Below are 23,273 nucleotides of genomic sequence, written 5' to 3' on the forward strand. Positions count from 1 at the left end.
GTCACTCCCCTGCTCAAAAAACCTACTCTTGACCCCTCTGCCCTGAACAACTACCGGCCTGTCTCTCTTCTTCCCTTTCTCGCTAAAACTCTGGAACGGGCGGTCTGCTCCCAACTGTCCACTTATCTTCTCCAGAACAATCTCCATGACCCCAACCAGTCTGGCTTCAAGAGTGGCCGCCCTGCTCGCGGTCACTGAGGCACTCCACTCTGCTAAAGCCAAATCCCTCTCCTCTGTCCTCATCTTCCTCGACCTGTCGGCCACCTTCGATACAGTCAACCATGAGATTCTGCTCTTATCGCTGTCTGGGATGGGTGTCACAGGTTCTGCACTCGCTTGGTTTTCCTCCTACCTCTCTGGTCGCTCCTACCAGGTGACTTGGAGGGGCTCAGTCTCCGACCCTCAACCCCTACGAACTGGAGTCCCGCAGGGCTCGGTTCTTGGGCCTCTCCTCTTCTCGCTATACACCATGTCTCTTGGTTCTGTTATCTCTTCCCACGGCTTTTCTTATCATTCCTACGCTGATGACACCCAACTCTTCATTTCCTTCCCCCCCGACACCCAAATCACCACACGGATCTCTGCCTGCTTGGCTGATATCTCTGCGTGGATGACTTCCCATCACCTGAAGCTCAACCTTGCCAAAACTGAGGTTCTCTACATCCCTGCTAAGTCCTCTCCGTCAATCGACCTCTCATTGACTGTTGAGGACTTTGTAGTTTCCTCCTCCCGTACGGCAAAGAATCTTGGGGTGACTCTTGATAACTGCCTCACCCTGGCGCCGCAAGTATCCTCCACTGCCAGAACCTGCAGGTTCTTTCTGTATAATATACGCCGTATACGTAATCTCCTGACTGAGAAAGCCACCCAGCTCCTAGTCCAGGCGCTCGTCATTTCCCGCCTGGATTACTGCAACTCCCTCCTAGCCGGTCTCCCAGCGTGTGCCATCAAGCCCCTCCAGCTGGTCCAGAATGCTGCAGCCCGCCTGATCACCAGTCAGCCCAGGTCGGCTCATGTCACCCCGCTTCTCATTGGCCTCCACTGGCTTCCTATTGCCGCACGCATCCGTTTCAAGGCCCTAATGTTGGCATTTCAGGCTGCTAAGGTGACTGCCCCACCTTACATACAATCCCTGATCACTCCCTACTCCCCAGCTAGACCACTCCGGTCTGCCAGCTCTGGTCGCCTTATGGTTTCCTCTCTACGTGTACCTGGCGGTCGAGCTGCACGTTCACGCCTGTTTTCCGTTCTGGTTCCTCAGTGGTGGAATGACTTGCCTACCACTGTCAGAACAGCAGAATCCCTCCCCCTATTTCGATGCAGATTCAAAACCCACCTTTTCAAACTCTACCTTAGTCCTCCCTCCTGATTTCCCCTGCCCCTCCTTTCTGATATCCCTATCCTTGTCTAACCTAAAAAAAAAAAAAAAATGCACTTCTGATGACAACTATGTTTATAACAGCATTTCCTGTGTATTTTGCTAGTTTCTGGATGTGATGCTTTGACTTATGGTAGAACCTATGCACTTGTAAGTCGCTTTGGATTAAAAGCGTCTGCCAAATGACTAAAATGTTAAATTTAAATGTAGAAATTGGCCAAATTATCAATCGCATAAATCTTGATGATCAGAATAGATTGTTGTTTTCTGTTGAATAGTTTTACTCTCAAAACTCTGTGCAACTACTCTTTGTGCATGTCATTATATGCAAAATGGTCCATCCAACCATCATAATATGTCAAGTAGATACTCCCAAGATTTTAGTGACATGATATTGGTGTAATGTCAGCTAAATTGATAAATTGCTTGTGAGGTGAATCTTGGATTTTACTTTTGAAGGAAATTTCTTCTGAGATCTAAGTTCTCCGAAAACATCTCTCGTTTAAAAAAAAAGGAAATACATATTTAAAATATGTGTAAATAAGACATCTTGGAGTTGGTGTAAGTTGTATTTCTTCACTTTAAAGGAGGTAGGCTACTGACTCCTGACGGCTGGACCGGGATTAGAAGCCCCGACCTTGCGTATCCCAGTCTTTTATCTTAACCACTATGCTACAGGCTTCAAGTCTTTATGCTAAGCACGGTATGCTAACATGGAAACCGAGCAAATGAATGCACAAAAATTCAAATGGAATTTCGTCTATGTCTGGGTAAGTCGGAAAAAGGTATATTTCCCAAAATGTTGGTGTATTCCTTTAAGGAGTCAAGCTATCGCCTGACTCCAAGTGGTTCAGAATGCTAGGCCTCTAGCAAGGACAAATTATCACACATTACCCAAATGTTTGGTAACCTTACGCTGGTTACCAGTTGCGTTCAGAGTTTATTTTAAAATCATATGAATTATTAGAAGGCTTTGAATGGTTTAGCTCCTTGACAAATTCACACAGTTCGGTTCTGGAACAATCTCCCTCTGGACAATAGTACATTTCAGTTCTGGAACAATCTCCCTCTGGTCCATTGAACATTTCAGTTCTGGAACAATCTCCCTCTGGTCCATAGAACAGTTCAGTTCTGGAACAATCTCCCTTTGGTCCATAGAACAGTACAGTTCTGGAACAAACTCCCACTGGCCCATAGAACAGTTCAGTTAGTGTCTTATTTTAAGACTAAATTGAAGACAGGGCTGGGTTGGCGTTTTTTTTTGCATTTATTCTGTTTTAGTGCGATTTTCAATCACCATGGTAAAGATATATACAGTTTGAAAGCATTAAAACTAACGGTTCCAACTGTACAACCTATTTTAAGATGGCATTGCTTTAGTGACAGCAGTTCCTTATTTTGTGGGTGGCAAAACAAATGTGGAGGGACCTCATCTTCTCTGCATTTTGGAAATCCATATACTACACAAAATAAGGTCATGTCAGATGTCATGTCGGCAAGGGTCTAGCAAACCAAACGCATAATAATGCAATTCTAAAAACTTCGAGAAACATGCATAGAATGTCCACTATTCACTTAAAATTTCTCAGGAGGAATTACAATTGTTGTCCGTTTCGCCGCAGCATATTTCTATTCTTGTACACAGGAATGTTATTACCTGTGTTCTGTATAGGCTCTCTGGAACAAGACAAGCTCACATACAAACTTCTCTGACCAGTTTTGTAATCCTGTTACCCAGTAAATGTGTGATCTCCATCCGTGAGCAAAAAATACAGAATAACTTCAGCTGAGCCTAGAACTGGCTAGTGGAATGGTATTGAATGACCTTAACAACTGAGAAGAATTTTAGCCATTATGACATTATGACGCTACATTTCCAACAGTGTATAGTTTGTTAGGCTTTCATAAAACAACACAGCATTTTTTGCCTTCGTAATGAAAGAGTAGCATTTTCAATACGCACGCTGTTATGCTTCAGCAAAAACTGTTCTTGAGATTTTATGGCCAAAAAGGTTGATGTTTTACAACAAATGTGCAATGCCTTGCGATGCCTGAAACGTCTAAATAGAGGACTTCCTTTGGGTGACTTCCAAGGGATCTCTTGTCTCTCTTGCTAGTATATTTCTGAGGAAGACAGTAAAAACACCTTTGGCTCCACAATTAGTGAAATAAAAATATTGTATTATTATTCAGAATTCTTAAAAATAAGGAGCAAGCCTGCTTTTTAATACATTTTCATAAATAGCATGAGAATTTGTGGAATGTGTTTGACCTGTTGATGGGGGTATGGTATTTGACAAAAATGTCAATCAATGGACCTGAATTAATATATTAGTATAAAAGTATAAATGTTATTATTGTGATGACTGTACTTATGTTTTTACAATCTTCTCAACCTGAGAGCACAAGGAGAGGGAGAGGTGATGATTGCTCATTTTTGGTGTTATTGTCATCATATGTGAAAGGGGATTTGTCCAGCATTTCGGCTATAGCTCCTCTGTGTTTCTAAGTGCACCAGGCACCACCACAACAATCTGTATCCACACAAAAACAAATCTCTACAGTGAGAAAATAATCTTCCACTTCCACATCTTGAGCTTCTGTAACTTTTATTTACTAGTAGTAATTCTGACGCTTGGAAAATGTACACTGAAACGGTTACCTTTCAGGAGACATCAGGATTATGCCTGTAGTCAAAAGGGTTCCTATTAGTAAGCATGTTATTTGGGGTTATTTTGAAGCTTGTGTTAAGAAAAGGGGTGATACTTAAAGGGTTAATCAGTACATCAGCTTTCATTAGATTTACATTTTCTTATTGCACTGTATAATGTATAAGCTTTTCTGCATATTGCCACAGATGACCTCTTTTCATGTTTCACTTTGATTGTTTTGCTTGTTAAAGCACCTTAGAGCCTGTGGCTTTATAGGCGCGATATGAATAAATAAATAAAAATGTCCATTCCGCTGGCAGTCCCCTGCCCTCCACAGTAGAACACAGCACTCTATCACTTTCTTGGACATTACTACTTTCACATGAGATGATGGTAATCTTGAATCTACTATATTCCACAAAACCTTGAGTAGAAACACTTTGACTGAGAGCAGATAGCAATCATCCCCATCGAACGGTCAGTTCAGTGAGCCAGGTCAGTTCAGTGAGCCAGGTCAGTTCAGAGAGCCAGGTCAGTTCAGTGAGCCAGGTCAGTTCAGTGAGCCAGGTCAGTTCAGTGAGCCAGGTCAGTTCAGTGAGCCAGGTCAGTTCAGTGAGCCAGGTCAGATCAGAGAGCCAGGTCAGTTCAGTGAGCCAGGTCAGTTCAGTGAGCCAGGTCAGTTCAGTGTGCATTAGTGTTCTCCAGTGGGTTGGTAGCATTTTCTCCTGGATTAGTTAAATATAATTTGTTTGTGCTGTAGTGTGATTGAGAGAGTGTGATGCTGTTTCTATTAAGTTTAGTTGTCAGTGTAGTGTTGTTCTGCTGTTGGTGTGTTTTGTTTGTTTGTTAGTTAGTACAAGTGGTGTTTATTTAGATTACAGTGAAACTGGGTTATGTGTTTATTTCTCTCAGGTGAGCTAGGCTATTGAGTTTTCACTGGCTGGCAGGCCACAGCTTTTGTTGTAGGAGGAGCCAATAGTTTGCACTTATCTTCTTCACAACAATCTCCACGATCCCAACCAGTCCGGCTTCAAGAGTGGCCACTCCACTGAGACCACCCTGCTCGCGGCCACTGAGGCACTCCACTCTGCTAAAGCCAAATCCCTCTCCTCTGTCCTCATCTTCCTCGACCTGTCGGCCACCTTCGATACAGTCAACCATGAGATTCTGCTCTTATCGCTGTCTGGGATGGGTGTCACAGGATCTGCACTTGCTTGGTTTTCCTCCTACCTCTCTGGTCGCTCCTACCAGGTGACTTGGAGGGGCTCAGTCTCTGACCCTCACCCCCTACAAACTGGAGTCCTGCAGGGCTCAGTTCTTGGTCCTCTCCTCTTCTCGCTATACACCATGTCTCTTGGTTCTGTTATCTCTTCCCATGGCTTTTCTTATCACTCTTACGCCGATGACACCCAACTCTTTATTTCCTTCCCCCCCGATACCCGATATCTCTGCGTGGATGACTTCCCACCACCTGATGCTTAACCTTGCCAAAACTGAGCTTCTCTACATCCCTGCTAAGTCCTCTCCGACAATCGACCTCTCACTGACTGTTGAGGACTTTGTAGTTTCCTCCTCCCATACGGCAAAGAATCTTGGGGTGACTCTTGATAACTGACTCACCCTGGCTCCATAAGTGTCCTCCACTGCCAGAACCTGTAGGTTCTTCCTCTACAATATACGTTGTGTCCGTCATCTCCTGACGGAGAAAGCCACCCAGCTCCTAGTCCAGGCGCTTGTCATTTCCCGCCTGGATTACTGCAACTCCCTCCTAGCCGGTCTCCCAGCTTGTGCCATCAAGCCCCTCCAGCTGGTCCAGAATGCTGCAGCCCGCCTGATCACCAGTCAGCCCAGGTCAGCTCATGTCACCCCACTCCTCATTGGCCTCCACTGGCTTCCTATTGCCGCACGCATCCAATTCAAGGCCCTAGTGTTGGCATTTCAGGCTGCTAAGGTGACTGCCCCACCTTACATACAATGCTTAATCACTCCCTACTCCCCAGCTAGACCACTCCGGTCTGCCAGGTCTGGTCGCCTTATGGTTCCCTCTTTACGAGCACCTGGCGGTCGAGCTGCACGTTCACACCTGTTTTCCGTTCTGGTTCCTTGTGGAAGAACCTATGCACTTGTAAGTCGCTTTGGATTAAAAGCGTCTGCCAAATGACAAAACTGTAAATGTAAATGAGCCAGGTCAGTTCAGTGAGCTAGCTTTTTCTCTTTTTTTTTAGGCTAGCTTTCATGTTTCTTCGACCGGATGAAGAACCCAGGAATATTCTCAGAGTTAACTAATGCACTAAATGCAGCTTCTGTACAATACTGGCAACACTGTGCCGTTTAGTTGTCTTAACAGCAAGATACATAACACTGCTCAATGATGTTGGTAGGAACCAGTATATCATGGTAAGTGTTTGTTGAAAACAAGTGATGTGAGAAAGTACGCACACACTCGTGCATGTGGAGGCACGACATAGGCTACTGGGCCTTTCATACGAGCTCACAATCATAGCGTCACAACGTAGGCTACTGGGCCTTTCATACGAGCTCACAATCATAGCGTCACAACGTAGGCTACAGGGGCTTTCGTACGAGCTCACAATCATAGCGTCACAACGTAGGCTACTGGGCCTTTCATACACACTCACAATCATAGCATCACAACGTAGGCTACTGGGCCTTTCATACGAGCTCACAATCATAACGTCACAACGTAGGCTACTGGGCCTTTCATACACACTCACAAACATAGCGTCACGACGTAGGCTACTGGGGCTTTCATACGAGCTCACAATCATAGCGTCACAACGTAGGCTACCGAGCCTTTCATACACACTCACAATCATAGCGTCACAATGTAGGCTACTGGGCCTTTCATACACACTCACAATCATAGCATCACAACGTAGGCTACCGGGCCTTTCATACAAACACACAATCATAGCGTCACAACGTAGGCTACTGGGGCTTTCATACACACTCACAATCATAGCGTCACAATGTAGGCTACTGGGCCTTTCATACGAGCTCACAATCATAGCGTCACAACGTAGGCTACTGGGGCTTTCATACGAGCTCACAATCATAGCGTCACAACGTAGGCTACTGGGCCTTTCATACACACTCACAATCATAGCGTCACAACGTAGGCTACTGGGCCTTTCATACACACTCACAATCATAGCGTCACAACGTAGGCTACTGGGCCTTTCATACACACTCACAATCATAGCGTCACAACGTAGGCTACTGGGCCTTTCATACGAGCTCACAATCATAGCGTCACAACGTAGGCTACTGGGCCTTTCATACGAGCTCACAATCATAGCGTCACAATGTAGGCTACCGAGCCTTTCATACACACTCACAATCATAGCGTCACAACGTAGGCTACTGGGCCTTTCATACGAGCTCACAATCATAGCGTCACGACGTAGGCTACTGGGCCTTTCATACGAGCTCACAATCATAGCATCACAACGTAGGCTACTGGGCCTTTCATACACACTCACAATCATAGCGTCACAACGTAGGCTACCGGGCCTTTCATACACACTCACAATCATAGCGTCACGACGTAGGCTACTGGGCCTTTTATTCACGCTCACAATCATACCGGCTAATTGCTAGATTTCTGCAGCTTCTCTCACTTCTGGTTTTGAGTGGGCGTCAAAGGGTTTATTGCCGGGGTTTATTGCCGGGGTATATTGCTGCTGACGGAATTGTATGTTCTGAATTTTTTCTTCTCTCTCCTACATGTGTTTCTGTAGCAGCAATTCCCAGGAGAGAGGTTTCCCCAGAATCGACGTCAAAGGATTCCTACCCACGCTGCAGAATTAGGAACATCTCATTTTCATCCTCCCTCATGCACACACACACACTCCCTTATTAAACGATATGGGCTGCAGGCACCTTCCCCTCCTCTGTAACTCTTCAGGGCACTCATGAATCCCTCCCGTACCGAGCAAGTAACTCAAAGAGGCAGTGTTCCCTCTTGGTAAAGTCGTGGGCTGCCCTGAGAAATGAGATTCAGCCTCCCAGCCAGGCGTGGGAGTCCGGAGTTCCTTCCTCTATGACTAAGACTACATGTGGATGGATGGCAAGATAAGGGGCTTTGGCAGTTTTTATGTGACAAACTTTTTTCAGAAAGAGGGGATGCAGGGTACATGTCATTGTTTAGGATAAAGTAAGATTGATATTCTTTCATCGAACCATCTTGCTTGCTGTTTTGTTAAGAAGCAGTAAAACAGTACAATAGAATAACAAAAACAAAGAGCCACTGGTGCATTTGCAGCTGCATGCAATTAGTAACTTCTGAGCAGAACACCTGAATTTGGAAGGGAATACTGATATACTATAATTTCCTGACAAACCTCGGTGTGTGACTCGAAAACAAGAATTGATATATAGGGTGCACATAGATTAGTGTACACTCACTTTATTAGGTATTTATTAGATTTATTCTTTTTACTACTACTGCTGTAGCCTATCCACTTAGAGTTATGATGCGTTGTGTGTTCAGAGATGCTCTCTTGCATACCACTGTTGTAATGTGTGGTTATTTGTGTGACTGTCACCTTCCTGTCAGCTTTGACTAGTCTGGCCGTTCTCCTGGCCATTCTCATGTCTCATTAACAAGGTGTTTCTGTCTGCAGAACTGCTTCTCACTGGATTTAGAGACTCGTGTGTGTGTGAAAATCCCAGGAGATCAGCAGTTTCTCAAACCACCCTGTCGGCCACCAACAGTCATTCCACAGTCAAAGTCACTTAGATTACTTTTTTCCTCATTCTGATAGTTGATGTGGACATTAACTGAAGCTCCTGACCCGTATCTACATGACTGTATGCACTGCACTGCTGCTACATGATTGGCTGATTAGATAATCGCATGAATAAGCAGGTGCAATAAAAGTGAAATAAGTATGGTCCTAATAAAGTGCTCGTTGAGTGTATATAAAGAAAATAATTTGAGTTAGAAATGTCCTCCCATCACAGGAAATGGCTGCTAACTGCTCATGTAAAATGACACTAGACACTAGAATAAATAAATGGTCATACTCACGGGTGCTGTTCAGAGAGCTGCTGGATAATTTGAAAAGCCACTGGATCACGGTCCAAAGCATACACAGTCACGTCTGGTGTAGCATTCATAACTGCCTTGGTGTGACCCCCTGCTCCAAAGGTCATGTCCAGGAAAACCTGGAAAGTGGAAATATTTATCAGCTATTCACATTCAAATATGAATTAGATTAAAACAGTAAAATATGGGAACCTTTTAGCTGTATCGTCCAGGGTTTCTAAAATGTAGTCTTAATCTGGTCCTGGATGTAGACGTGCATGGCTCCCATGCTTTTTACTTTAAATCAAATATGTTGCAAGACAAATTGCTATAATTAAATCTGCTAACACTTTATCCTAATATCAAGAACATCCATGGTATATGGAAAGCACCCTCCAGAAACTAAGACAGAGGTGGGTCTTTCTGACCAGATGCAGTGGAGTATTGCAGGCATTATTCTGGAGAAATTGCTGCTGACGCACCTCATGGCCATTGCAGCTGATCCACCTCATCTTCACTGAGTTCAAAGCTCAGTGCCATTCAGATACTGAAACATCACGTCATGAGGTAAGTTGGCTGAAGCAAACATGGGGTGTATCTGAGCTCTGGAAGAGCTTTTTTTAATTTGTGGGTAAATAATAGAAATCCAATGGTAAAACAGAGGAGTACGTTCAAACAAAAATGTGAGCATTGCATGGAAATAAGCCACACCTTCCAATGGTGAAACAGTGTTTGCCTTTACAACCAGACCACTCACCTTTCAATGTCCTGCAATGTGTTTCATGCTTTTATGGAATGGTAAGGACCATCTCTAGCTTGCTTAGAACTCATACACTGTAATACATTTCAAGTTGGTTAAACTTAGAAACAAAAGTTCACCAGTTGCCTTAAAATGTGAGTAAACTCAACTGGAAGATAAGCTTTGTTTTAAAAAGTTATACAAGTTTTTTTAACTAAAGATAATTTGATGTTTAAACTTGATACTAACTATGTTACATTATCGATTCAAGAAAACTTGCTTCATCTTGTCAAACAAACATACCACACTATTTCAATTCATAATTTCAAGTTAAGATAACTTCAACTATATTCATACCAATTGCTATTTCAAGTTAAATGGACAAATGTTTTTAAGTAGTTTCCACTTAGAAACTAGTTTCAAAAAGATGTATTACTGTAATATGGTGAAGTTCCATGATGAAGAGCTGACACAGAGCGAAGTTAAAATTCAGTCAAGCTTTATTATTATTTATTTATTATTATACAATACACAATTTCTGTAGCTCAGTTACGTTTGTACAGGCTGCAGTTACACTAACTAACATTTTTTTGGTTAACTATCTATTTGTGTAATTACTAATAGTCTCACACGTTCCCCGGTAGAGTGTTCCATAGGCTAAGCATGCTGGGAGCTTCTTGTAATTTTCAGGTAATTTTAATCAAATTCATTAACAGTGTAGCTGTGTAAGTCCAGCTGCTAGTTTGTTTACCAATTTGAGCTAGCTAGCTAACGTTAGCTAGCTTGGCTGTATACGTGAAACTTTGATCTGATATCCTTTATATTTTCTCACAATGCACTGCCGACGGACCTGTGAATCTTACAGGCCAACCCTAGGTCACGTTCTCTCATTTAGACAATGGATAACTTTCAGTTTACCTTTAGAAAATTTAGAAACTTGAGTTGAACATACAAAACCTGTATTTTTATTAGATATTTTTATAGATATTTTTATTTTTATTATATTATTTTTATAGAGATAATAAAATAAATAAGTTCACATAAACTAATGGGGCTATCATATATTACAGTGTAGTTGACTCCATGCATCCTTGGCTAATAGCCAAAAAAAAGTGCTATAAGTAATCGACACATAAGGGGCACATTACTCAACATTAACTATTAAGCCTGTTTGGAAGGTTTTCATATTTGACAAAGAAGGAAAGCATTTTGTGTTTTCAGTTGTGAACAGAAGATGAGTTGTTTTTGTGCTGTGTCTTATGCTGCCTCTTTCGGGAAGCCAATGTAGAAAAAAATAATGCTCTCATGAATTCCCACTTGCAGCTTTGAATTCACCTTGAAAGTTAAAAACAGTTCAGACTTCCGAACACCCCCATTCCCAAATGCTTTGCATCTTTGAGGCTCTGCTGTAGTGGGGCACTAAGGGGAGATCTCCTGCAGAGACGCGTAAAACCAGACAGAATCAGAGGCAGAGAGACACTGCGCGAATCTACAAGCTCAGCTCTACCAATACCAGTTTTATTGCAATTTAAAAAAACTAGCAGCATTTAGCAACTACAGCTTGGCTAAACTCAATAGTGAGTTGCTAGCCACTTTTAGTTATCTGTACTCTTGTCTTGAAACATTCACATTCAGCATGAACATAATTTGTGAGAGACTAAGACAGACAAACTGTAAGAGACAGCAGGTGTCCAATATTGACTGTTAGCAATGGATGCAGGGGATGAAATTGAAGCTGATTGCAATTTCACAATGCTTCTCCTACAACAACCGCAGTTTTCTGGTGCAGCTAAAGCAAGCTCACGTACCAATCAGAAAAGAGTAGGCTACATTGTAAAGAAAAAGGAAATACTAATACTAAAACCATCCCCACATCTGGTTTTCTATCCAAATACTGAAAGTGATCATTTGTTAGTTGAACTGATAAGGATACAGGTAGAGTTAATGTCATCTCTGCACACTTTCTTCATACGAAGGCCTCGTACGAGTGTGCCATGTCAAATTCAACAAATGCACCTAACTTCAGACAACTGCCCTAAACTAAGATGTCCGTTATAATACAGTATATTGGGTACTGTAGGTGGTTCAGTCAGACAGTTTACCAACGGACTGGTTTTTGGCAAAATATTAGAATCTGGTGGACAGTTGATAAACTTTCTCTTATAGCTTATAAACAGTCTGTTAAAATATGCTTCTGAAAACATTTGAGGTGAGAAAAAAGCAATGCAGTTGCTGAATTCATATTTGATCTGCAATGTCTAGTTTGAATGTTTGATTCAAATTCCGTGTGCCGGAAAAGCTGACATGCACTGCAAGGCTCTTCATAGAAAATGAATGGAATGTGTTGCTTATAGTGCTTTCATAGGCCAGGCCAGGACCACTCCTAAATCTTGTTCCTACCAAAAATTCTAAATTAGTGAAAATTGGTGAATGCTCCCAGTACTCTTCAATCACTGGTACAAGCAATTTGAGAACAAATCTGTTTGTACAAGTTGTTCTTGAATGAGGCACATTGTTTCTAGACAATTCTGCTCAAAAATGGGAAAGGGCTGCCAGATTTGGCATCTGCACAAAGGACAAAAAAGATAAACTAATCCGGCACCGATGTTCAAGCATCAACAGATATCAGGGCATCTGTCTAATTCAGATTACGCTGGATTCATGAGACTGGTACAAATTATTGAACAATCAGTAGATTAGTAGGCTATAACTGTGTTCAAAACACCTCGTGCCAGATTTACATACATTCACAGCTCAAAAGGTTGGCCTGAGGAGGGTATAGTAGCGTATTGTCCTCAAATTTGAAAGGCTCCATTGTGTGTCTAAGTGCACCAGCCACAGCTACAATAATCTGTATCCAGTCAAACACAGACCTTTTTTGAGCGTCTGTAACTTAGTTAGATTTAGATTTAGTAATACTTAGAGTAATTTAATTGTCTCTTAGACAAGAAACCCCAAAGGGTTACCTTTCAGAAGACACCAGGATAATGCCTGTTGTCAAAAGGGTTCAAGAATAGCTAGTAGCCATTTTATTTGGGTATGTCATTTTCAAGCTTGTGTGAAGAAAAAGGGCAATACTTAAGGGTTAATTATGAAAACTATGAATGTGTTTTTAATTTGTTTTACATGCATAAATGAATGGACCATTGAGTGATCTTGATTTCCTTTTAAGGGGTACTTAATTTAAATTAGGGCAGTTGGTATGGTTTTTGTGGTAAATTAATGTATAATTAATAATAATGTACAGAATAATGAATGTAATTGTAAGGAAATTGTATTTCATAGTGATTGTTTTCAATGCTAAATTGACAATTTGAGGGGGAGATCCCCCCCGTCAGTTCTTGGAGGACCAACTTGCCTCAAAATTTACGTTTTTTTATTTTTTTTGTATTTTTTAATCAATTTAAGTTTCAACAATAAGGGAATGATATATTATCACTTGAGGAATTCAACACTATCTAATTTTATATAGCGACTTTTGTGCTCTCCTGTAAAATCATGTTGAGGGTTTACTCATGTTGGGCAGGGCAGGGACATTTCAGAGGTGACATGCATTTACATTTACATTTACATTTTAGTCATTTGGCAGACACTTTTAATCCAAAGCGATTTACAAGTGTATGGAGGCTCCACTTGATTCCAACTGCAAAATGGCTAAATGCAGTTTAAGCATTACTACTACTAGCACAGCCCTTGCATGTGTGTCCATCAATGTGCACTGGGATAGCCACTTACAGTGCCATTGTTACAGACCACAACCAACAACTTGTGTCACAAACAATATCATCTTTTATGCAACAGTGCAATATCACAACCAAAATTTTGCTTTAAAAATAACTCTTTTTACATGAAGGGTTTCCAAGTTGTTCAGGACGTGTGGGAATCCTGGTTGTGGGTGCACAGAGATGAATCACTGAGCCTAACATTAGTTTACTCCTAACATTAGTCTCCTCTTCAGTTCACGCACGTCTCATGCATGTGATTACTGTAACTTTAACCCCTTAAGTATCGCCACTTTTTTTCACACGAAAATGACACACCCAAAATAAAACGGTTACTATTGTTGAACCTTTTTGACTACAGGCATAACCCTGGTCTCTTCTGAAAGGTACTCCTTTGGGGTTTGTTTTCATATTCATATTACAAAGTTACAGAAGCCCAAACACAGTGAAAGAGGAAGCTTCTCACTGAAAAGATTTTCAGTTTTTTGCACGTAGTCGGTTCTTTGCTGGACAGAAGCGTTACTGTAGTTGACGGCACACACATGGGGAGAACACCTATACCGAGCACCTGCATTACAGTTACTGGTCTGAGCAGCTCGTACATGAGCTCATGGTGTTCCAGAGCACCTGTACAAAACCTAGATGAAAGTATTTCTATGTACAAATACTTTTGTAGCAACAGCGAAAAGCACAACAATGATAATTCCTCAAGAGAAATTCTAAATTCTAATTCTAAATAATGGACATTCTATGGATGTTTCTCCAAGTTTTTTTAGAAGTAGAATTAGATGGAACCGAGGACACTGACTTGGGATCCCATGATTCTCACAGCCATCAGAATCTATAAATGAATAGCCTGTAGACATGTTGATTCTCTTGAATAAGAACATGTGAGCATTTAGAACATTCTGTGTAACTGCTGGATCAAAGCAGTGCCTTATGAAGCAGTGACGTTTTGTTTGGTTTCTAAAGTTAGACCGTAGTCAGTCTTTGCATTGACCACAAACTGCTACATTTTAGGTTGTATACGTTTTTGAAAAAGTTTATTACCAGTTGCAGCTAGACTGCTGCATATTCGGTTTGCATCAGTCATGCATCGAAGATAGTACAACTACGTGAATGTAACATTTTCTATTTTAATTAAAAGAGTTGTTCATTGTCAAACCAATCATTAACCATTAGTTTTTATGAAATTAGCAAAATATTTTAATAACATTAATCTTAACTACAACACGAATGAATAGAGCCATCGTAGCTAACAATTTTTTGAACAACATGAACCAATATTTAGTTGTATTTGCACATTAAAACAAATATACTGTACACATTAACTAATATATATTTTCAAGGGACACAACATTTAATTAAATAAGTATTTCCAAAACACCGTACACGCCACATGTCTCAGTGTAAACCATCAATTTACAATGTACTTTACTGCAAATCGCCATGTAAAACGGTTCAGAAGTTATCAAACAAAATGTTGGGACGTTTTATTTAAACAGCTACCAGACAAGATTCCGGTTTAAACCACACCCACTCATGAGCGCGGATACAGATACAGACAGTCGGATGTAGGGGCGATCCGAATATTTGGACGAAACAAGTACCTGTTCCGAGTAATTACATTTTTCCAAGCAAGAGTGCTGTACGAACAATTGGATCATTAGCCGTGGAATTGCAATGTGGCTAATAGCTAGCCAGCTAAACTACAACAACGTGGCATTCTGAGAAGCATCCGCTAGATGCTTCTCTCTCTCTGTGGTCAGGTTTTTACTGTTTTAATGCTTATTACAGCCATGCCACTACATTCATTAATTTGGTAATAGCTTAAGATTATACTTTTCTGTTTTTAAAATGGACTTAGAGTAGAGGCAGAGAAATGGCTTTAAATGCAACTAGGGTTTACTGAAACGAAATTGGCGTCTCATATTTCGATTACATGTGAGTTGATTTACAACTGATCTTGTTACCCACAATAAAGGTTAATATAAAATGTTTAAAGATTTTCACCCTTTTGCCTTATTGTAGTGACTATAATTGTTGGTCTCGTTCTGGATCTGGATCTTGATCTTTTGGTTCTTGGTCTAGATCTGCATCTCAAGAAATCTGGTCTTGGCTACAGCACTGATGTAAATACCCTGAAATTATATTAATTTAATCTCAAATTTTATGTGGTGGAGTACAGAGCCAAAACTATCCAACTGTCCAAATACTTATGGACTGCACTATACAGTATGTCATTTTTTATCTTGGATGAGTACATATGATGCCCTAGCATGCCAGTCCTGTATGTGCCTGGATGCCGACCCTGACCAAGCCCCACGTTCCTGCCCTCCCTTGCTGCAGGAGGGTGGAGGGACACCTGCAGGATGTCCACGTCTGTATGTGGATGTCCAGGTCTGTATGTGGATGTCCAGGTCTGTATGTGGATGTCTAGGTCTGTATGTGGATGTCCCCACACAAGACGACTTCCAACAAAGTATCTGGATCTCAAAGCAGCAGAGTAGAAATGGACAGTCCGATGGAAACCCGGTCGTCAGCTCAGAACTGTAATTTGAAAGCCCTCAATCTGCCACCTTTCAGCGCTTTCTGTTTCTCATTCAGTACCAGTACCCTTTTAAACTGTTATGAGCTGTTCCCCCCACACCACACACATGCGCGCACACACACACACCCACACACCACCAAGGCTGTCCTCTATTCTCACCCAAACGTCAATGTGTGAGTCATCCCCACTCCCCTTGAAAGATCTGCACTCATCTCCAGTCTATTGTCCGAGCTACACCCCAGTCTCCGTTCCCTGAGCGCCCAGCTCCCACGCCTCACACAGTGTGTGCACTGAGTAACAAATGCCACTGAACAATCAAGGAAAATCCTCAAAAGAATTCCATATAAATATTTACAATTAGTCCATCTGCCCATTTTTGTGTGGACTGTAGAACAGCAGCATGATCGACACCAGTGCGTAAGCACTGCTAGCACTCAGAATGTTGCTTTGGCTGAACTGACATCACTTTATGAATTTAAAAAGACCAGGTAAATCACAACAATGCTGAATATAACATACCCGTCTATCAGACATTTAGCTCATTGGATGAATTGATGAAAATTAACATGACATATACAGTAGTACAGGGTACAGAAAACGTGTTCAAAACATTTGATTTAATGCTAGCATCACCAATAAGGCTTGCGAATACAGACAATCCCTGTAGCTTTGTATTCTGCCTCATTAACAGGAGATGATGCTACAAATGTATTTACTGAGTGTTAAAAGATGCTCAATCTTAGAGCCTGATTCCTCGCAGAAACTACAGCTCTATTCCATCACAGGGCCACATGGCATAAATCAGGGTAATTAACAGATTTCAATGGATATGTGTCATTATCACCATACGATGTATCAGTGATGGCCACAGCAAAAATTGTCATGAGACACTGTTTTAATTTGATCCTGCTTCAGAGCTTGTGAACTTTTCATTTCTGTGTTCTCACCTCATGGGAAATGTTCTGAGTGTGTGAGTCACTTTACTTTTGATTTGTTACTGTTAAACAAAAGTTTATGTCCAACTTTCTCCACAGACTTTTTAATTAAGGTGGGAACCAAGATCCCTCACCAAACATTTTGCAGTTGGTATTTAAAATGAATAAAAATGTAAAGAATAAACAAAACGGTATAATGAGTAATATATATATATAATGACACCTGAGTTAAGTTACTATATACAGTACTACTAAATAAAGGATATCTGTTATATCCAACGGCATACACTTAAAAGTAGCAATGATGTACACATTTGGACAAACATTTAGGTAATTTTACACAATGGTCAGTACTTTTAGGATTTTTCAATTCAGTAGATGGACAGCTTCTTAGATTATTTGGGATGGACTATCCATCTCTTGGCCCCTGCCTTCCACTAAGGATTTTCCTGACTTCCCACTTTCATGTTGATATCACAATAATTTGGTAGGCAGCCATTCTATCTTGTGGACAAAAGGCGTCAGTGAAAATAAATAGTGAAAGCACCCTGAACTGCCCTAGTTGACATTCACTTCAATCAAAAATGCAAATAAGTGAACATTATTGTTAATCACAATAAGAGCTGAATTCAAAAATAAAAAAGAAATCGTGTACTAAGGTGGCACCCTTGGTGTGCACGATCACGGAGAGGAAAGCAAAGTGGAAAAGTACAGATTATTTACCACTCAGCACAAAAAAGATTCAACACAACAATCGATAGAAAAGTTGGGGGTGGGGTACGTGTAAGAGAAAGAACGGGGATCAATAAGCAAAGACACACATCTCCTCCTCTCATTAAAGCACAGCAGCAGGGCGGGCGGGGGAGAGAGGATGACTCATAGGGCTAATGAACTTGCCTGACTCGCCTGTGGTACAGTTCAGTTCTAAACTGCAACACAAATAAAAACAGTCCTACTTTCCCGGTCTCTACCAAAACAACAAGCATCGCTGTCGGTTTGGACGTCTGCTGGTCAGGAAGGTGGAATCAGTATCTCACAGATCTAATCAGTATCTCACACACGTAAGACCGTGTACTCTCAATAAGCCCTGTGATGTGAATGTCTGTGCTCCCTGCAGCTTGGCGGCACTTTTCAGGGAACCTACAGAAATAACTACAATGACCCTGAGGGGCTGTGAGACTCTTTGAGCAGGCTGCTGCAGGCGGAAATGCAACATCCTCACGTCACTATTTCAATATTAGTTGCTTTAATTGTATTTGTTGAACTAGCAGGGAAGGGCTTGAAACTAGTTTTCTATTTGCCTGCATTTTCACTTCATACACACAATCATAATGATGAAAAACGCATATGCATACTATAGTTTGCACAAGTGCAATAGGCCCACATAATGCTCCTTCACAATACTAAATAAACATGGTCCACACACATACAGCAGGTCTGCTACCACACCATGCATGCAGAATAAAAACAGGCTGCTTCCAGAATGATTCAGAACACTGAACCAAACAAACACACAGCATTTTTTCCTTACATTTTGATTCACAGCATCAAAATCCACCACTTTTTAAGCATTTCCTCGGGCTCAATGATTCACAAATCTGTCATCCAATGTCGGTGTAATTGAATAGCTTGAGATAAGGATAGCTTTTAATAGCCTATATGCTCACAGTTGGCTGTCTTACTAGTCTAAATGAATTGTAAGTTGCCAATTAGCCACTGTAAATTATACCACAATAATGTTCTTTAAATAGCCTACACCAATCGCATCTGTTGTCTCTCAAGAGATTACCACACAAATATTCACACTCTGGGTTACTGTCATTGTTGACAACCACTTGATAAATAGCCTACATGTTTTATAGGCAAGTCAAGCTCTACATCACAGAACATTGTCAATTAGACAGATTCTGCATGACGGGAGTAACCTAGTGAATAACTAAATGTCTTGCCTAGGTCCCAAACATGGCCATGCGCTCTGGCGTGTTGCTAATTGTAATGTTGGGTTTAATGCTCAATCTGTCCAGAATATCACTGTGCCTATGTTAGTTAGCCAAGACTTTTAATCTTTTTTAAGTTCCACAGCCTGGTTTCTAGACAAGAAAGCATAAGAAACGGATCTCTCGGAGGAAGCGATGACAGGGAGACACGTCCAGCTTTGAACAGTCTGATAAATGCTGTTACACTAAGCGTGGGCCTAACACTCTTATTTGAATCACCATGTAGTTTCTCAGAGTTCCATATCATTAGTTCTCTGAATGGGAGGTGTTTACTCACACAACCTCACAATTTAAAATATAAATGATTAAAGGTCATTTCAAGACTGTGCTATCTAATTGTCTGGGTCACAAACGTAATTTGCTATTTTTTTAATGTGACTAAAATAAGAATCAGTGACCAATAAGGAATGAACAACTCTCATTACAGTAAGCTGCCTTTTTTTTGCCTTCTGCCTTTTAATTGTATCGAACCCAATACTCAATATAATGTTTTTTATAAAAGATCTATTTGACTTGTGGCTGTTCTTAACCAAGATTTTGGATACCATACAGTAAGTGGCATTGATGTAGGAAGCCACCAAATTATATTTTATTTCAATTGAGGTTATCTTTGAAATTACTAAAACATACCAATACCTAGCAGTAACAACTCAATGTTTTTGTACATCGGGCTATTACAAGTTTTGAAGTACACAGTGTTTCATTTTGATCTGAAACTTTTCACCTTGCCAACTACCTGGTTGAATATGCAACACTTTTTGGTCATTTTCTGGCTGGACCCAACTTTGGCATTGTATACGTTTTGAATAGATTATCTGTTTTACTTCTTATTCCTTGTGGCTGTTCTTAACCAGTTTGTAAGTCAGACACCAAGTGCTGCTGATGTAGTAAGTCATCACAAATGGAAAAAATGGCCAAGCAGCATGATTTAGCGTTTTCAAATGACCACAACTTTTCCTACTGAGCAGTATTATGTCAGCAAAAGTTTTCCACACTCAGTCAGTCACATTCGGGGTGTGTCTCAATTAAAATAGTGCAAATTCAAGATTTCACACACCAAAAATGCAGCAAAAAGCTTACTTCAAATGTTATATTTTCATGAACATATTTTATTTTCATGAGTAAATTAAACACTAGTTACTGCAAACCAACCTATTTTATACCCTTCACCGGTACTAACCGGCGTTTGTCTGTCTCATTACTATTCATCACTAAATTGGTTATCTCCAAATTACAAACAGGGCAGTTCAGGCACCTTAATAGTTGGAACTAGGGCCGGATGGTATCAATCATCAAGTGTACAGACCCCTTCCACCTTGCTTTCCCAAGGAGATAAGGCCAGGCTATTATAGGCAAATATAGAAAAGGGGTAAAACCGAGTTCCTCATTAAGGCCAGTGAATTTAATCTATAGCTCCAATAAGACTTTGTACCACCTCCACATCCAATAGCAATACACCTTAAAACATTTAAGGAATGTCCCTTTTCCCTAAAGTGCTTTGCTATGGGAGAAGTTACAACCTGATGGCTGATTTAAGCTCTGAAATGTATGTTTTAAGATGACATGATGTCTTACCATTGTAAAACTCAAGGCAACACAAGGAAGCATATAAATCACACACTTAGATGTAACACACATGACCTGATTGCATATTGTTTGACTGTAGAAGAACAAATAGAAGTATTACATTTAACAATAGTGTTGCATGCTGTTCAAGAAACAACCCTTAATAAAGACTTTACCAGTATGATAAAGTCATCCTAAAGAATTCTTATATATTCATTTTTGTCTGGTGTCATAGATTGCCTACTTATATGAGATATTCCCTTTGCTCTTCTCTGTTTCTTCTTCACGATGGCTAATAATCTTTGGCAAACATAAGTATGACTTGTTTATCGCCCGATCAGCTCAATTTGAGCAACCATGAACTCTGCAGAAATTAACTATAATAATTATCTGGATTATCACTGTATTTATAATCAGTATAGCTGGCTTGAAATTGAAATACAATATTTATTGAGGAAAAACACATGCAGTTGTACAGACAGGTTGTCCTCAAGAATGGTTGATGATTCAAGGTCACATGATTTGAGACTTGTATTAATAAGAAAGAATATGTTGTCGCTGCATTCATGAAACCTAAAATTGCATGAAAAAATCAATTGCAACAATTACTGCAATATTTTGCAATAATATTTATATTTGGAAAACTGAATGCAATATACAGTATTGTGCAAAAATCTCATGCCCATGTTATGACCATCCTTTGCCTTTAAAGGCACACACACACACACACACTCTCACACACACACACACACTCTCTCACACACACACACGCGCGCGCATGCACACGCACACTCACATGCACACGCACACACACACACACACACCCCCCCACACACACACACACTCTCTCACACACACACACACACACACACTCACACACAGAGTGTTTTTGAGCTTTTCATGTCATCTTGGAGCTTTTGATTTGTGTTCCGTACTGATTCAAGTAATGCAAGCTGTTTGTAACATGACTTCCCACATAACATGACGTACAGGTTTTTGGGTAATAATTGGATGACGTTGCTAAATGTTAGACCAGAGAGCTGACCATTGGGCTCTGGGGCGCCCTGGGGGCAGGGTTAGGGACTGACCTATGTCACACTGCTCTTTGCGAATGTTTTGTGGGCGTTTGAGATAAAGCAAGAACAGAAGGAAAAGATGATGCGTGTGGGCCTTTATAAATCTGCATCAGTTCTCTTTGGTAAACTGCCCTGTAGTTTTATAAGAAATTCGACTGGTAGGTTGTTCCAAGCATACTGGAGAACCCGCCACAGTTCTCGACAGTCTGGTTTGCTTCTGGCTCTCCCGGTAATTCCAGACAGACTCAATCAATTGTTTTTATCTGAAAAGTGAAAAATTACTTTAACCAAGAGAAATTCAATTTATTTGGAAAATAAATGTTTGGATATCTCAATCTGGCCCATTTTGTAATGACACACTAATGCAGAAAACAAAAAATAAACATCTAAGACCAAATTTACATTTGAAAAAATCTACAGAGCCTCATACTTTTCACTGTACAGAATACTACATGTAATATCAACATAAAACAAAAATGAAATTGAGCAGTTTAATGGGCAAATGCATGGTAACAGACATTGCTACTGCCTGATATTAGTGTGATAAAGTTCTATACAGCTACATAATATAAAAATTAATTTATTTGGGAATAATAAAGAAACAGCATTTTCAAATACAAATATCTAATTATTATCTGCATTTGACCCAGGTCGGATTGGAAGTTCTCATGAGAGGGAACTAAAAATATACTTGCTATAAAGATAGCAAGTATATTTCAACTTCTAGTATACAAGTACCTTACAGGCAACATCTGCATCAGATACAAATCTCTAATCAAAGGGTCAAAGGGCCTTGTGACAGAACAGCAGACAAATGTTCTTCACCTTTCATGCAAAGATCTGAGTCGGATGAACAACAAGGTTCTATGGTTTCTAGAAAACGTTCTCTGCCAAGACAGTCCAGGGATGGCGACTAGAACCTGTATCCAGAACATTGACCGTGAAAGTAGTCCAGAGACCAGGTGTCTGCTGTTCCTTTTTTGAATTGGCAGTACATCAAAGCCGAACTGAACTTAACATCAAAACAACTGAACCCTGGTGAAGTGATATTGCTTTGGCTATTGCATGCTAACCCACACCTGCCAGCTCCCACTGTCACACAATGCTAATTAACCATGCTTGGCTTGCCTGGGATGCTGAGAAAGGACACAGATGTACTGTGAACAGAAGCAAACTGAATCCTGGCCAAATGCCAGTCCATCTCAAAAACAAACCACTGAGACTAACTCAGTGGTCTCCAACCCTGGTCCTGGACAGCAACAGACTTGCAACAGCATGTAATCAATTAGAGCAGGTGATTACACAGTTAACTCACCTCACCTGGTAACTTGGGTCGCAACTGAGACCCTGTAGCTCTCCAGAACCAGGGTTGGAAACCACTGAGCTAGGCAATAACCAGGAGGTAGAGCACTTATTGCAACATAAGATTAATCTCTGATTTGTTGTGCCTGTATTTTAATTATTGTGTAACTAAGGATTTCTAAGGAATTTCTAATGATTTCTAATAAGAGCATTACACTGTATTTCTTAATTGAGAAAAGCATATATTTGCCATAGCAACTGTTACCTTCTACAAGTCCACAGGTGAGAATTACTTGGACACACACT

General features: G+C 40.7%; 1 protein-coding gene across 1 annotated transcript in view; it reads right to left on the reverse strand.

The window, feature by feature from the left end:
- Positions 1–23,273, reverse strand: part of mettl15 (methyltransferase 15, mitochondrial 12S rRNA N4-cytidine) — a 143,867-nt gene that overhangs the window by 57,542 nt on the left and 63,052 nt on the right. The window contains exon 3 of the mRNA XM_061246516.1: positions 9,083–9,219. Within this exon, the coding sequence (XP_061102500.1) occupies positions 9,083–9,219 (137 nt within the window). The remainder of the gene's footprint in view (positions 1–9,082; positions 9,220–23,273) is intronic.

This window comes from Conger conger, chromosome 6 (assembly GCF_963514075.1).
Source record: "Conger conger chromosome 6, fConCon1.1, whole genome shotgun sequence".
In the NCBI taxonomy this organism is placed as follows: domain Eukaryota; kingdom Metazoa; phylum Chordata; class Actinopteri; order Anguilliformes; family Congridae; genus Conger; species Conger conger.